The sequence below is a fragment of the Salvelinus namaycush genome, chromosome 16, assembly GCF_016432855.1.
Source record: "Salvelinus namaycush isolate Seneca chromosome 16, SaNama_1.0, whole genome shotgun sequence".
NCBI lineage: Eukaryota > Metazoa > Chordata > Actinopteri > Salmoniformes > Salmonidae > Salvelinus > Salvelinus namaycush.
In genome coordinates, this window is record NC_052322.1 from 40,416,669 (window position 1) to 40,433,125 (window position 16,457).

The 16,457-nt window shown below is 46.7% G+C and overlaps 1 protein-coding gene across 1 annotated transcript; it reads right to left on the reverse strand.

The window, feature by feature from the left end:
• Positions 1 to 1,272: 1,272 nt before the first annotated feature.
• LOC120061440 (zinc-binding protein A33-like) lies at positions 1,273 to 10,683 on the reverse strand. The gene is made up of 6 exons (XM_039011249.1): positions 10,067 to 10,683; positions 9,198 to 9,293; positions 8,848 to 9,078; positions 8,035 to 8,057; positions 7,831 to 7,949; positions 1,273 to 2,271 (listed from the first exon to the last, which is right to left on the reverse strand). The coding sequence occupies exons 1-6, from the start codon at positions 10,469 to 10,471 to the stop codon at positions 1,715 to 1,717; spliced, it is 1,431 nt and encodes a 476-aa protein (XP_038867177.1). The 5' UTR covers positions 10,472 to 10,683; the 3' UTR covers positions 1,273 to 1,714.
• Between the last annotated feature and the right edge of the window lie 5,774 nt (positions 10,684 to 16,457).

Genomic DNA, 16,457 nt, shown 5'->3' on the forward strand with positions numbered 1-16,457 from the left:
TAAAGCAGTCCAGTACCAGATCTATAATCTATAAAGCAGTCCAGTAGCAGATCTATAATAGATAAAGCAGTCCAGTAGCAGATCTATAATAGATAAAGCAGTCCAGTAGCTGATCTATAATAGATAAAGCAGTCCAGTAGCAGATCTATAATAGATAAAGCAGTCCAGTAGCAGATCTATAATAGATAAAGCAGTCCAGTAGCAGATCTATAATATATAAAGCAGTCCAGTAGCAGATCTATAATATATAAAGCAGTCCAGTAGCTGATCTATAATAGATAAAGCAGTCCAGTAGCAGATCTATAATAGATAAAGCAGTCCAGTAGCAGATCTATAATAGATAAAGCAGTCCAGTAGCTGATCTATAATAGATAAAGCAGTCCAGTAGCTGATCTATAATAGATAAAGCAGTCCAGTAGCAGATCTATAATAGATAAAGCAGTCCAGCAGCAGATATATATATTAAGCAGTCCAATAGCTGATCAATAATAGATCCAGCAGTCCAATCGAGGCCCTATGGCTGTGTAGTGTAGTAGCCTGGTAATGGCTCTACAGATTCAGAGACTCAGAATCTGGACCACTCTGTCCTTATAAAGCTACTCAGCAGAGAGAGGCTGTAGATGATAAGAGATAAGACCAACTAAATCCCTAGATCCGGATTGAGGGGTCAATAATTCAGGGGGGCTCAATTCCTGAGGGATCTCTGATTGCACTTTCCTTGATTCCGAGGGGCTAATTTCCTAAGGAATCTCTTATTGCACTTTCCTTGATAGCTTTGCTGCATGATCCACTGCTAACTAGAGGAGTGGAAGAGGGTCTGCTGTTCCCAGGGACCACCTGTCAGTCAAACTGGCTTTGTGTAACACACTGTCCTCATGTGACATAAGAGAAACTTTAGATAACAATGGGACATTGGGATTGACTAGATATCCTGGGGTAATCTACAGTCCTTTCTACTGACTAAATGATGTTATGTCCCTTCATGGGTGAGTGGGGTTTTATCAAAGGCTTTACGATATCATAGTAACTGAAACAATGATTAATTATAGACTTTTCCTAATGTTAACCTGTGGTACCCAGAAAGAGGCAAAAGGGTTGTAGGAATTGAGTGTGTGTCTGTCTGTCTGTCTGTCTGTCTGTCTGTCTGTCTGTCTGTCTGTCTGTCTGTCTGTCTGTCTGTCTGTCTGTCTGTGTCTGTCTGTCTGTCTGTCGTATATGTGTACAGCTGACCTTTAACCCCATAATCCTAACACAGATGGAAGCAGCTCCAGGTAATTAAAACATGTTTATTGGTTGAAAATGTGTTGCACTCTATAGACATACATTAACAGTGTCATTGTCTACAAGCTAGCTAACAGAGGCACGGTCCAAGGCCACAACACTATACGCCAAATGCCATTCAGGCAGCCCAAGTTTATTGGGATACATACTGCAGGGGTTAAAACAACCAGACAAAATGTAAATGTGGTAAAAATAAAACCAACAAAGAACAGATTACATATTCATTCTATAATAGTAACATATTACATATTCATTCTATAATAGTAACAGATTACATATTCATTCTAAAGTAGTTTACATATTCATTCTATAATAGTAACAGGTGAGTCAGACAATGATACTCTCCATCACAGTGTGTCCTCCCTCTGTGAGAATCGTAATGAAAGACATCAATGGGTGTTACTGACTCATTTACATCATGTTAGTCCCTGATTCAGACAGAGACAGTATCCACTGATTCAGTCACCTTACCTGGTAACACTCTCAGAGGGTGGAGAAAACAGAGATTCCTGATGTATGGAAAGACTCTCTCAGTGAAAGTGTGTGTGAATGTGTGTAGATGTGTGTTATTGACAGGGTCAGAGAATGACAGCTTTCCTCCTTCCCAGTCTAGCTGCACTCTGATCCTATTGATCCTCTGGGGGTTCTGTCTCACTGTGAGGGGAGTGGATGGCTTATTTGGTACATGTGTGTTATAATCACCACCACCAAACAACACACCCCAGGATCTATGCCAATAACCACTGTGTTCCTTCCTCTGGACAGACTCTGTGGTCACACCCAGGTCCCAGCCTTTATTCTTCCTAACATCAATGTCCCAGCTGTGTGTTCCTGAGTTAAAACCCTCATAGCCCAGGACCATTCTATGGCTATCAAACCTCTCTGGGTTGTCAGGAAGCTGCTGTTCCTCATCACTGTATCTCACACTGGTCAGATCATTAGACAGGATGAGATCTGAGTGGGCAGTGTTGGGGTCCAGAGTCACTGGAGCTGGACAGAGAAAACACATACACACTAGATTAATTGAAAAGTAGGGGGAATACATTACTGCATATGATATATAATACTATGTGTTTTATGTTTTGTGTTACATACACCACCTTTCAAAAGATTGGGGTCACTTAGAAATGTCCTTGTTTTTGAAAGTTTTTTTTTTTTAACCATTAAAATAACATCAAATTGATCAGAAATACAGTGTAGACATTGTTAATGTTGTAAATTCCGATTGTAGCTGGAAACGGCAGATTTTTTATGGAATATCTACATAGGCGTACAGAGGCCCATTGTCAGCAACCATCACTCCTGTGTTCCAATGGTTTATCATTTTTAAAGGCTAATTGATCATTAGAAAACCCATTTGCAATTATATTAGCACAGTTGAAAACTGTGGTGCTGATTAAAGAAAAGCCATATCTCAGACTGGCCAATAAAAATAAAAGAGTAAGATGGGCAAAAGAACACAGACACCGGACAGAGAAACTCTGCCTAGAAGGCCAGCATCCCGGAATCGCCTCTTCACTGTTGACGTTGTTTCTCAAACTAGACACTCTAAGTTACTTGTCCTCTTGCTCAGTTGTGCACCGAGGCCTCCCACTCCTCTTTCTATTCTGGTTAGAGACAGTTGGCGCCGGAAGAAATGGCAGCAGTTTTACGGGCGCCCAACCAATTGTGCTATTATGTGGGTTTTTTGTGTTATTTGTAACTTATTTTGTACATAATGTTTCTGCAACCGTATCTTACGGCAAAAAGAGCTTCTGGATATCAGGACAGCGATCACTCTCCTCGGATTGGACTAAGATTTTTTCTACAACAAAGACGACACACAAGACATTCTCCAAACACCCCACAGGACCGACATCCCCGCTATTTGCAAGAGGATGCGACGCAGGTACAGAGGACAAAGAGCCGGATGCCTGGTCAGGACCCGGAGAAGGCGACTACCTTCAAAACTACTCGCCAACGTGCAATCATTGGACAATAAATTAGACGAGGTATGATCACGAATATCCTACCAACGAGACATCAAAAACTGTAATATCCTATGTTTCACGGAATCGTGGCTGAATGACGACATGGATATTCAGCTAGCGGGATATACGCTGCACCGGCAAGATAGAACAGCACACTCCGGTAAGACGAGGGGAGGGGAGGGGGGGGGGGTCTGTGCATATTTGTATACAACAGCTGGTGCACGAAATCTAAAGAAGTCTCTAGATTTTGCTCGCCTGAAGTAGAGTATATTGTGATAAATTGTAGGCCACACTACTTGCCTAGAGAGTTTTCAGCTATACTTTACGTGGCTGTTTATTTACCACCACAGACAGATGCTGGCATTAAGACCGCACTCAGTCAGCCGTATAAGGAAATAAGCAAACAGGAAACCACTCACCCAGAGGCGGCGACTTTAATGCAGGGAAACTTAAATCAGTTCTACCAAATTTCTATCAACATGTTAAATGTGTAAACAGAGGGAAAAAAATTCTAGATCACCTGTACTCCACACACAGAGACGCGTACAAAGCTCGCCCCCCATTTGGTAAATCCGACCACAACTCTATCCTCCTGATTCCTGCTTACAAGCAAAAATTAAAGCAGGAAGCACCAGTGACACGGTCTATAAAAAAGTGGTCAGATGAAGCAGATGCTAAATTACAGGACTGTTTTGCTAGCACAGACTGGAACATGTTCCGGGATTCTTCCGATGGCATTGAGGAGTACACCACATCAGCCACTGGCTTTATCAATAAGTGCATCGAGGACGTCGTCCCCACAGTGACAGCATGTAACAGTTTAGCTTCCGTCCCTCTCCTCGCCCCTACCTGGGCTTGAACCAGGGACCCTCTGCACACATAGATAACTGACACCCACGAAGCATCGTTACCCATCGCTCCACAAAAGCGCAGCCCTTGCAGAGCAAGGGGAACAACTACTTCAGGTCTCAGAGCGAGTGACGTCACCCGATTGAAACGCTATTAGCGCGCACCACCTCTAACTAGCTAGCCATTTCACATCGGTTACAAGTACGTACATACCCCAACCTGAAGCCATGGATTAACGGCAACATTCACACTGAGCTACAGGGTAGAGCTGCCTCTTTCAAGGTGCGGGACTCTAACCCAGAAGCTTACAAGAAATCCTGCTATGCCCTGCGACGAACCATCAAACAGGCAAAGCGTCAATACAGGGCTAAGATTGAATCCTACTACACTGGCTCCGACGCTCATCTTATGTGGCAGGGCTTGCAAACTATTACAGACTACAAAGGGAAGCACAGCTGCTAGCTGCCCAGTGACACGAGCCTACCAGACGAGCCAAATCACTTATATGCTCGCTTCAAGGCAAGCAACACTGAGGCATGCATGAAAGCATCAGCTGTTCCAGACGACTGTGTGATCACGCTCTCCGTAGCCGACGTGAGTAAGACCTTTAAACAGGTCAACATACACAAGGCTGCGGGGCCAGACGGATTACCAGGACGTGTGCTCCAGGCATGTGCTGACTAACTGGCAGGTGTCTTCACTGACATTTTCAACATGTCCCTGATTGAGTCTGTAATACCAACATGTTTCAAGCAGACAACCATAGTCCCTGTACCAAGAACACAAAGGCAACCTGCCTAAATGACTACAGACCCGTAGCACTCACGTCCGTAGCCATTAAGTGCTTTGAAAGGTTAGTAATGGCTCACATCAACACCATTCTCCCAGAAACCCTAGACCCACTCCAATTTGCATACCGCCCAAACAGATCCACAGATGATGCAATCTCTATTGCACTCCACACTGCCCTTTCCCCCCTAGACAAAAGGAAAAGTTATGTGAGAATGCTATTCATTGACTACAGCTCAGCGTTCAACACCATAGTACCCTCAAAGCTCATCACTAAGCTAAGGATCCTGGGACTAAACATCTCCCTCTGCAACTGGATCCTGGACTTCCTGACGGGCTGCACCCAGGTGGTCCTCACACTGGAGCTCCACAGGGGTGCGTGCTCAGTCCCCTCCTGTACTCCCTGTTCACCCACGACTGCATGGCCAGCCACGACTCCAACACCATCATTAAGTTTGCAGACGACACAACAGGGGTAGGCCTGATCACAGACAACGACGAGACAGCCTATAGGGAGGAGGTCAGAGACCTGGCCGTGTGGTGCCAGAATAACAACCTATCCCTCAACGTAGCCAAGACTAAGGAGATGATTGTGGACTACAGGAAAAGGAGGACCAAGCACGCCCCCATTCTCATCGATGGGGCTGTAGTGAAGCAGGTTGAGAGCTTCAAGTTCCTTGGTGTCCACATCACCAACAAACTAGAATGGTCCAAACATACCAAGACAGTCGTGAAGAGGGCATGACAAAGCCTATTCCCCCTCAGGAAACTAAAAATATTTGGCATGGGTCCTGAGATCCTCAAAAGGTTCTACAGCTGCAGCATCGAGAGCATCCTGACTGGTTGCATCACTGCCTGGTACAGCAATTGCTCGGCCTTTGACCGCAAGGCACTACAGAGGGTAGTGCGTACGGCCCAGTACATCACTGGGGCTAAGCTGCCTGCCATCCAGGACCTCTACACCAGGCGGTGTCAGAGGAAGGCCCCAAAAATTGTCAAAGACCCCAGCCACCCCAGTCATAGACTGTTCTCTCTGCTACCGCATGGCAAGCGGTACCAGTGTGCCAAGTCTAGGACAAAAAGGCTTCTCAACAGTTTTTACCCCCAAGCCATAAGACTCCTGAACAGGTAATCAAATGGCTACCTGGACTATTTGCATTGTGTGTCCCCTCCCCAACCCCCAAAACCCTCTCTTTACGCTGCTGCTACTCTCTGTTTATCATATATGCATAGTCACTTCACTATACATTCATGTACACACTACCTCAATTGGGCCGACCAACCAGTGCTCCCGCACATTGGCTAACCGGGCTATCTGCATTGTGTCCTGCCACCCGCCAACCTCTCTTTTACGCTACTGCTACTCTCTGTTCATCATATATGCAAAGTCACTTTAACCATATCTACATGTACATACGACCTCAATCAGCCTGACTAACCGGTGTCTGTATGTAGCCTCGCTACCTTTATAGCCTCGCTACTGTATATAGCCTCGCTACTGTATATAGTCTGTCTTTTATCTGTTGTTTTATTTCTTTACTTATCTATTGTTCACCTAACACCTTTTTTGCACTATTGGTTAGAGCCTGTAAGTAAGCATTTCACTGTAAGGTCTACACCTGTTGTATTCGGCGCACGTGACAAATAAACTTTGATTTGATTTGAGTAGTACACACTATTGTACGAGATCTTCAATTTCTTGGCAGTTTCTCGCATGGCATAGCCTTAATTTCTCAGAACAAGAATAGACTGACGAGTTTCAGAAGAAAGTTCTTTGTTTCTGGCCATTTTGAGCCTGTAATCGAACCCACAAGTGCTGATGCTTCAGATACTCAACTAGTATAAAGAAGGCCAGTTTTATTGCTTCTTTAATCAGAACAACAGTTTTCAGCTGTGCTAACATATTTGCAAAAGGGTTTTCTAATGATCAATTAGCCTTTTAAAATTATAAACTTGGAATAGCTAACTCAACATGCCATTGGAACACAGGAGTGATGGTTGCTGATAATGGGCCTCAGTACGACTATGTAGATATTCCATAAAAATTCTCCCGTTTCCAGCTACAATAGTCATTTACAACATGAACAATGTCTACATTGTATTTCTGATCAATTGATGTTATTTTAATGGACAAAATGTTTTGCTTTTCTTTCAAAAACAAGGACATTTCTAAGCGATCCCAAACTTTTGAACGGTAGTGTATGTGCACATGATAAACATTTCGCTACAGTCGCGATAACATCTGCTAACCATCTGTATGTGACCAATAAAATTTGATTTGATTACTTATTGGAAGATCCTCTGTAAACGTACAAACAAATGTACAGTATGTAAGTAATTCTAAATATCATTCACTGTTAATTTTTTTAGTATTGGAGAGTTTTAGTGGTGCTCCAATATACACAGTGTACAAAACATTAAGAACACCTTCCTAATATTTTCTGCAATCAGAACAGGCTCAATTCGTCAGGGCAAGGACTCTAGAAAGTGTTGGAAGCATTCCACAGGGATGCTGGCCCATCCTGACTCCAATGCCTCACACAGTTCTTTCAAGATGGCTGGATGTCCTTTGGGTGGTGGCTCATACTTGATACTCACAGGAAACTGTTGAGCATAAAATCCCCATCTGTGTTGCAGCAGATCTTGACAAAAAACGGTGACAAAAAACTACCATACCACGTTCAAAGGCAATTCAAGATTTTGTCTTGCCTATTCACCCTCTGAATGGCACAAAATCCATGTTTCAACTGTCTCAAGGATTTAAAATCTTTCTTAAACTTGTCTCCTCCCCTTTACCTACACTGATTGAAGTGGATTTAACAAGTGACATCAATAACGAATCATGGCTTCACTTGGTCAGTCTATATGTTTGAAAGAGCAGGTGTTCTTAATGTTTTGTACGCTCAGTTTAATACCCATTATATCTAAAAGACCTACTCACTGTAGTGAACTACTCCCTGCATCTTCTTCCAGACTCTGAACTGCAGGTTTCCCAGGTGCTTTGCCACGTCTATCAGTGCTCCTGAAACCCTCTCTGGATCTGGCAGTGTACACTGGGCTCTGGAAGAACATTCAGGAGTCAGTGTTGCTGTGGGGTTTGATACAGAACCACAGAGAAGAGAGAGACATAATAAAGTCCCCTTACCTTTTCACTGTATCCTTGTAGTTCTGTAGGGAAACAAAATAACACATTCATAGATGTATTGTTCATAGCAAATCAATCTAAAACATATCAATTGATTACTACACTGCTCAAAAAAATAAAGGGAACACTTAAACAACACAATGTAACTCCAAGTCAATCACACTTCTGTGAAATCAAACTGTCTTTGTGGCCTGCTGGAGGTCATTTTGCAGGGCTCTGGCAGTGCACCTCCTTGCACAAAGGCGGAGGTAGCGGTCCTGCTGCTGGGTTGTTGCCCTCCTACGGCCTCCTCCACGTCTCCTGATGTACTGGCCTGTCTCCTGGTAGCGCCTCCATGCTCTGGACACTACGCTGACAGACACAGCAAACCTTTTTGCCACAGCTCGCATTGATGTGCCATCCTGGATGAACTGCACTACCTGAGCCACTTGTGTGGGTTGTAGACTCCGTCTCATGCTATCACTAGAGTGAAAGCACCGCCAGCATTCAAAAGTGACCAAAACATCAGCCAGGAAGCATAGGAACTGAGAAGTGGTCTGTGGTCACCACCTGCAGAACCATTCCTTTATTGGGGGTGTCTTGCTAATTGCCTATAATTTCCACCTTTTGTCTATTCCATTTGCACAACAGCATGTGACATTTATTGTCAATCAGTGTTGCTTCCTAAGTGGACAGTTTGATTTCACAGAAGTGTGATTGACTTGGAGTTACATTGTGTTGTTTAAGTGTTCCCTTTATTTTTTTGAGCAGTGTACAATATTTATATCATAATTGATAGGGCAGTTGATTTATCAGAGGTAGATTAGTCCTTACCTGCAAGAATGAGATGTCCTCAGCTCCCAGCTCTTCCTCTATGGTTCTGATTGTGTCTGAAAGTGATGATATCTCTCTGCTCATCAGCTCAATCTTCTTCTTCATCATCTGACTCTTCTGCTCCTCTTCCTCCTTCAGTTCAGCTATCCTGGCTCTCTCTTCTTGATATAGAAACTGATGAAACGTCTTAAACCCCGTATTAATCAGCTTCTCTGTGTCCTGGGCCTGGCTCTGGACACAGCAGAGAGGAATGTCAAAGATATCATCAATAATTGATCATCTATAATTCCACAGGGTTATGGTAAATCTTCACAGTATCATTGTATCTCAGCTTCACTCTATATTCTTACCTTGATGTGGTTGGCTGTTTGATCACAGCTCAGTTTAACTTCTCTAAAGACCTTAAGCTTATCTTTTAAGGGCTCCAGTGCAGTCTTGAGTTCTTCCTGGAATGAAACAACATTATAAAGAGGTGCTGTGTGTTAAAGAAGTGGAATGGCACACAGATCTTAATTCACATTGACTGTATGCACATACAAAAACATAATTAGGTGGGAGCTTATATTCTAACATATACAAGTGTGTATTACTACACATGTGAATTGGAAGGGTGGTTTCTGTATAGCCCAACTCCACCTGAGACACCCTTGGAGAGGCTGGTAAGGGTCTGCCATTATCAACAGCGACCCTGGCACAACTAGGATTAATTGCGCATCAACAGATTTTTCAACGTGTCAGTTCAGGGATTCAAACTAGCAACCTTTCAGTTACTGGCCCAACACTCTAACTGCTAGGCTACCTGCCACCCACATAGTGTAAGTCAAATCAAATCAAACTTTATTTGTCACATGCGCCAAATAAAACAAGTGTAAACTTTACTGTGAAATGCTTACTTACAAGCCCTTAACCAACAGTGCAGCTCAAGAAGAGTTAAGAAAATATTTACCAAGTACACTAAAATAAAAAGTTATAATAAAAAAGTAACACAATAAGAATAACAATAATGAGGCTATACACAGGGGGCACCGGTACCGAGTCAGTGTGCAGGGGTACAGGTTAATTTCGGTAATTTGTACATGTAGGTGGGGGTGAAGTGACTATGCATAGATATTAAACAGCGAGTAGCAGCAGTGTACAAAAGGGGGGGGGGGGGGGGGGGGGTCAATGTAAATTGTCTGGTGGCGATTTTGTTAATTGTAGTGATAAATACATCTCCTACCTTATGATCCAGTACAGCTTCATCTATTGGGCAGCAGTCATGGCTTTTATGCTTTTTTGAAGTTTGACACACAAAACAGATTGGCTGTTTATCCTCCAGACAGAAGAGCTTGAGTTTCTCACTGTGCAGACTGCAGAGCACCTCAGGCACTGCTGAAGCTCTCTGACTTCTATCCTGTAAGTAGGCCTCACACAGGTTCTTTAAAACCAGGTTACAGGGGGGGAATTCCAGTGATGATTTTTTTCTGCAGACTGGACATTCCCAAGATGTCTTCTGTTTCCAGTATTCCTCCAGACAGGTTTTACAGAAGCTGTGGCTACACAACAGGACCACAGGATCCTTGAAGATGTTACGACACACAGGACAGGAGAAATCATCCTCGGAGAGAGAAGTTTTAGAGGCCATTTCTCACTGCTTATCTCTGTTATGAAGGTTTACTTTCACTTCTGATAACTCTTTTGACTAAGATTCACTTTTGAAAACTCATCTGAACTTAGAAATCTGTGTTTTCCTGGCGGTGTTCCTTAGTCTTCAATTGTTGTTTTGATTCTTGGTTGTTTACAAAAAATTCTAAATAGCTGAATGTTACAGCGCTGTTCTGTTGTGAGCTTTTCTCCTTCCTGTTAAACAGGAGTAGGGTGGAGCTCTCTGCTGAGTTGTCGTTTATATCAGTTTGAGTCTGTGCAGGACACTTCCACTAGATGTCAGTGTTTGGTTAAATATAACTGGATTTTATTGCTTCAAAATGCCAGGTTTATGAAATTTACCAAATTAACTGATCTAAGGTTTCTCCTCATCTGACTTGACTGTTAGCTGAATTCTGACTATCTATGTCTCTGGTCAATTCAGCACCATGGACAGCCACTGTATGGAAGTGCCAAGCAGTCAACTTCAGCAGCTGAAACTCCTACATTGGATTAGCTTTTACATTCAGTCTGCCCAGTGGCGGATTTAGGTATAGGCGACATGGGCAGCCACCCATGGCGACATCTTGCTGGGGGCGGCATGGGGCGCCCACTCAATCGATTTTCTGTCGCTCACTTGCACATCACGTCAATGATATCATGTCACCGTGTGGGACTGTGGGTCAATTAACCTTGTCGGAGTGTGCGCCCTGATTCTAGTTTGTGAGCTAGGCAGGCTACTGCCTGGGATGTTATCCCACTCAGAAGTACGAGATGGGGAGGGGGGCGAAGGTAGGTTGATCTCAGGTCTCCCAACTGGAAGCACTGGTAGGGGGAGCGGGAGAATTTATCAAATAGCGCACCTCTAACTTTGTACAGTATTAATGCAATTAGTAAAATCAGTCACACCACGAAATGCTACCAAATAAACCACAATTCACTCACAATACTGTGAATATACACTACCAGTCAAAAGTTTTAAAACACCTACTCATATAAGGGTTTTGTTTATTTTTACTATTTTCTACATTGTAGAATAATAGTGAAGACATCAGAACTATGAAATAACATATGGAATCATGTAGTAACCAAATAAATATTAAACAAATCAAAATATATTTTATATATTTCAGATTCCTCACATAGCCACCCTTTGCCTTGATCACAGCTTTGCACACTCTTGGCATTCTGTCACGACTTCGGCCGAAGTTGGTCCCTCTCCTTGTTCGGACGGCGTTCGGCGGTCGACGTCACCGACTTTCTAGTCACCACCGATCCATGTTTCATTTTCGTTTTGTTTTGTCACTATCAACACCTGGTTTCCATTCCATTAATTATGTTCCTTATTTAACCCTCTGACTTCCCTCTGTTTTGTGCGTTATTGTTTGTCATGTGGGTTCGTGTTGATAGTGCTCTGGAATATTGTGTTTGTTACTTGTTTGGAACTTTACTTTTATTTTGAGTAAATTTGGATATCTGTGTCCTCCGCCTGACATTCACCAACACCCTCACAGAATAACGCACCCACAAATGGAGTCAGCAGGTACAGCCAGCCCTCCTCTCCCAATGGAGGAGCGTGTTCAGCAGCACACGACCATGTTACAGAGTCTGGGTACAGCCATGAATCGCGTGCTGCAATCCATGGACCGATGGGAGAGAGGGGGTTTTCCGGTTCACCCATCAGCACCTCCCCAGCTCCCACGACAACCGACCCAGATGTCCACTCCTCCTTCGTCAGGACCCAGTGGGATTCGGCTCTCGCTCCCGGGAGCGTATGATGGAACGGCTGCCGGGTGCCAGGGGTTCCTACTCCAGCTAGAACTCTACCTGGCAGCTGTTCAGCCGGCCCCCTCGGGACGCGAGAGAGTGAGCGCCCTCATCTCTTGTCTGACTGGAAAAAGCACTGGTCTGGGCCAACGCCATCTGGGGAGAAGAAGGCCCGACGTTGGACAACTACGAGGATTTCACCCGCCGCTTCCAGGTGGTTTTTGATCATCCACCTGAGGGGAGAGCGGCGGGGGAACGCTTGTTCCATTTAAGACAGAGGATGAGGAGCGCTCAAGAGTTTGCTCTGGATTTTAGAACTCTGGCCGCCGGCGCGGGATGGAGTGAGCGGGCCCTGATCGACCACTACAGGTGTAGTTTAGAGGACGTTCGTAGGGAGTTAGCCTGCAGGGACACCACCCTTAACCTGGACCAGCTGGTGGACTTATCCATCCGGCTGGATAACCTGTTGGTCTCCCGCGGACGTCCTGATCGGGGTCCGTCAGTTCCATCCCCCAGCACCTCTGATCCTACCCCGATGGAGCTGGGAGGTGCTGCTATGAGGGGGACCGGAGGGGGGACCGTTCCCTTCCCTGGTCGGTGCTGGGGAGGTTCCCCAGGTAACCGAGTTGGCAGGCGGAGCACTGGTGGATCATCTCAGGTGAGTAAGCACACACCTCACCCAGAGCTCCCTGTTGCACACATGTGTATATATATAGCATTTCCTGAGTTTTCCAAGCATTCCCAGCATAAGGTGCTAGTAGATTCAGGCGCAGCTGGGAACTTTATTGACCATACCTATTGTTCCTGTTGATGTCCCCTTCCCTGTACATGCCTTAGATAGTCATCCTTTGGGGTCAGGGCTAATCAGGGAAGTCACAGCTCCACTCCGTATGATAACGCAGGAGAGTCATTAGGAGAGAATTAGTCTCTTTCTGATCGACTCTCCTGCGTTTCCTGTTGTGTTGGGCCTTCCCTGGTTGGCCTCTCATGATCCCACTATTTCGTGGCAACAGAGGGCTCTCAAGGGATGGTCTCATGCTCAGGGAGGTGTGTAGGTGTTTCCTTAGGTGCCACTACGGTGGAGAGTCCAAACCAGGTATCCACCATGCACATCCCCCCCAAATATGCCGATTTGGCACTCGCCTTCTGTAAAAAGAAGGCGACTCAATTACCACCCCATCGACAGGGGGATTGTGCGATAAATCTCCTGGTAGATGCTGCACTTCCCAGGAGTCACGTGTATCCTCTGTCACAGGAGGAGACGACGGCTATGGAAACATATGTCACCAAATCTCTGGGACAGGGATACATTCGGCCTTCCATTTCACCTGTCTCCTCGAGTTTATTTTTTGTGAAGAAGAAGGATGGAGGTTTGCGCCCGTGTATTGACTATCGAGGTGTGAATCAGATCACGGTAAATTACAGCTACCCACTACCTCTCATAGCCAGTATGACAGAGTCATTGCACTTCACAAAATTGGACCTCAGGAGCGCTTACAACCTGGTGCGTATCAAGGCGGGGGATGAGTGGAAGACGGCATTTAGCACTACATCTGGGCACTATGAGTATCTTGTCATGCCGTACGGGTTAATGAATGCTCCATCAGTCTTTCAATCCTTTGTAGACAAGATTTTCAGGGACCTGCACGGGCAGGGTGTAGTGGTGTATATAGATGACATTCTAATATACTTCGCTACACGCGCCGAGCATGTGTCTCTGGTGCGCAAGGTGCTTGGTCGACTGTTGGAGCATGACCAAGGGGTGGAGATGGAGAATAACCGCATTTCAGCCGTGCGTAATTGGCCGACTCCAACCACTGTAAAGGAGGTGCAGCGGTTCTTAGGGTTTGCCAACTACTACCGGAGGTTTATCCGGGGTTTCGGTCAGGTAGCGGCTCCCATTACCTCCTTGCTGAAGGGGGGACCAGTGCGACTGCAGTGGTCAGCGGAGGCGGACAGGGCTTTTTGTCAACTGAAGGCTCTGTTTACCTCGGTTCCTGTGCCGGCTCATCCTGATCCCTCCTTAGCGTTCATAGTTGAGGTGGATGCGTCCAAGGCTGGGATAGGGGCTGTGCTGTCTCAGCGCTCGGGTACGCCACTAAAGCTCCGCCCCTGCGCTTTCTTTTCGAAGAGGCTCAGCCCGGCGGAGCGAAACTATGATGTGGGGGACCGGGAGCTGTTGGCTGTTGTCAGGGCTCTGAAGGTGTGGAGACATTGGCTTGAGGGGGCTAAACACCCTTTCCTCATTTGGACTGACCACCGCAATCTGGAGTACATTCAGGCAGCTAGGAGACTGAACCCTCGCCAGGTGAGGTGGGCCATGTTTTTCACCCGCTTTGTTTTTACTCTATCCTACAGACCAGGTTCCCAGAACGTTAAGGCAGACGCACTGTCCCGGATGTATGACACGGAGGAGCGGTCCGCGGATCCCACTCCCATAATTCCAGCTTCTTGCCTGGTGGCACCGGTGGTATGGGAGGTGGACGCGGACATCGAGCGGGCGTCACGTGCAGAACTCCCCCACAGTGTCCAGTTGGGCGTCTGTACGTTCCGTTTGATGTCCGTGATCGTTCGATCTGTTGGGCCCCACACGTCACCCTCTTCAGGTCATCCTGGCATCGGTCGGACAGTGCGCTGTCTTGCTGGGAAGTACTTGTGGCCCACTTTAGCTAAGGACGTGAGGGTTTATGTTTCCTCCTGCTCGGTGTGCGCACAGTGCAAGGCACCTAGACACCTACCCAGAGGGAAATTACAGCCTCTTCCCGTTCCACAGCGACCGTGGTCACACCTATTGGTGGATTTCATTACGGATCTTCCCCCGTCACGGGGTAATACCACGATCCTGGTCGTTGTGGATCGATTTTCTAACTCCTGCCGTCTCCTTCCTTTGCCCGGTCTCCCTATGCCTCTACAGACTGCGGAGGCCCTGTTCACCCACATATTCCGGCACTACGGGGTGCCTGAGGATATAGTTTCTGATCGGGGTCCCCAATTCACGTCTAAAGTCTGGAGGGCGTTTATGGAACGCCTGGGGGTCTCGGTCAGCCTCACCTCAGGTTTTCACCCCGAGAGTAACGGGCAGGTGGAGAGAGTAAACCAGGATGTGGGTAGGTTTCTGCGGTCCTATTGCCAGGACCGGCCGGGGGAGTGGTCGGTTTTCATCCCCTGGGCGGAGATGGCCCAAAACTCCCTTCGCCACTCTTCCACTAACCTATCCCCTTTACAGTGTGTGCTAGGTTATCATCCAGTCCTGGCACCTTGGCCTCAGAGCCAGATCGAGGCACCTGCGGTGGATGAATGGTTTCGACACTCGGAGGCGACATGGGACGCTGCTCATGTGCATCTACAACGGGCCATCAGGCGGCAGAAGGTGAGTGCCGACTGCCACCGCAGTGAGGCCCCGTTGTATGCACCGGGGGACCTGGTCTGGCTCTCGACCCGAAACCTGCCCCTTCGCCTGCCCTGCCGGAAACTGGGTCTGCGGTTTGTGGGGCCATTTAAAGTCCTGAGGAGATTGAACGAGGTTTGTTATAGGTTACAACTTCCCCTTGATTACCGTATTAACCCCTCGTTCCTTGTGTCTCTCCTCAGGCCAGTGGTGGCTGGTCCGCTCCAGCAGTTTGAGGTGCGGGAGGTTCCTCCGCCCCCTCTGGACATCAAGGGGTCCCCGGCGTATACTGTGCGAGCCATCATGGACTCAAGACGTTGGGCGAGAGGCCTTCAGTACCTCGTGGAGTGGGAGGGGGGCGGTCCGGAGGAGAGATGCTGGGTGCCGGTGGAGGACATCCTGGATCCATCATTACTGCAGGAATTTCACCGCCTCCATCCGGATCGCCCTGCGCCTCGTCCCCCGGGTCGTCCCCGAGGCCGGTGTCTGCGCGCTGCAGTATCCGCGCGTCAAGGGGGGGGGGGTACTGTCACGACTTCGGCCGAAGTTGGTCCCTCTCCTTGTTCGGGCGGCGTTCGGCGGTCGACGTCACCGGCTTTCTAGTCACCACCGATCCATGTTTCATTTTCGTTTTGTTTTGTCTTGATCACACCTGGTTTCCTGCGCCTGACTCTGCATTTTTCCATTCACCAACACCCTCACACATTCTCTCTACCAGCTTCCCCTGGAATGTTTTTCAACAGTCTTGAAGGAGTTCCCACATATGCTGGGCACTTGTTTGCTGCTTTTCCTTTAATCTGCAGTCCGACTCATCCCAAACCATCTCAATTTG

Coding starts and splice junctions, on each gene's coding strand:
- LOC120061440 (XM_039011249.1), bottom strand. CDS start 10,471: ATGGCCTCTAAAACTTCTCTCTCCGAGGATGATTTCTCCTGTCCTGTG. Junction 9,079..9,197: donor AAACAGCCAACCACATCAAG/GTAAGAATATAG, acceptor TGCTGTGTCCAG/AGCCAGGCCCAGGACACAGA. Junction 2,272..7,830: donor GCAGGGAGTAGTTCACTACA/GTGAGTAGGTCT, acceptor TTCTCTGTCCAG/CTCCAGTGACTCTGGACCCC.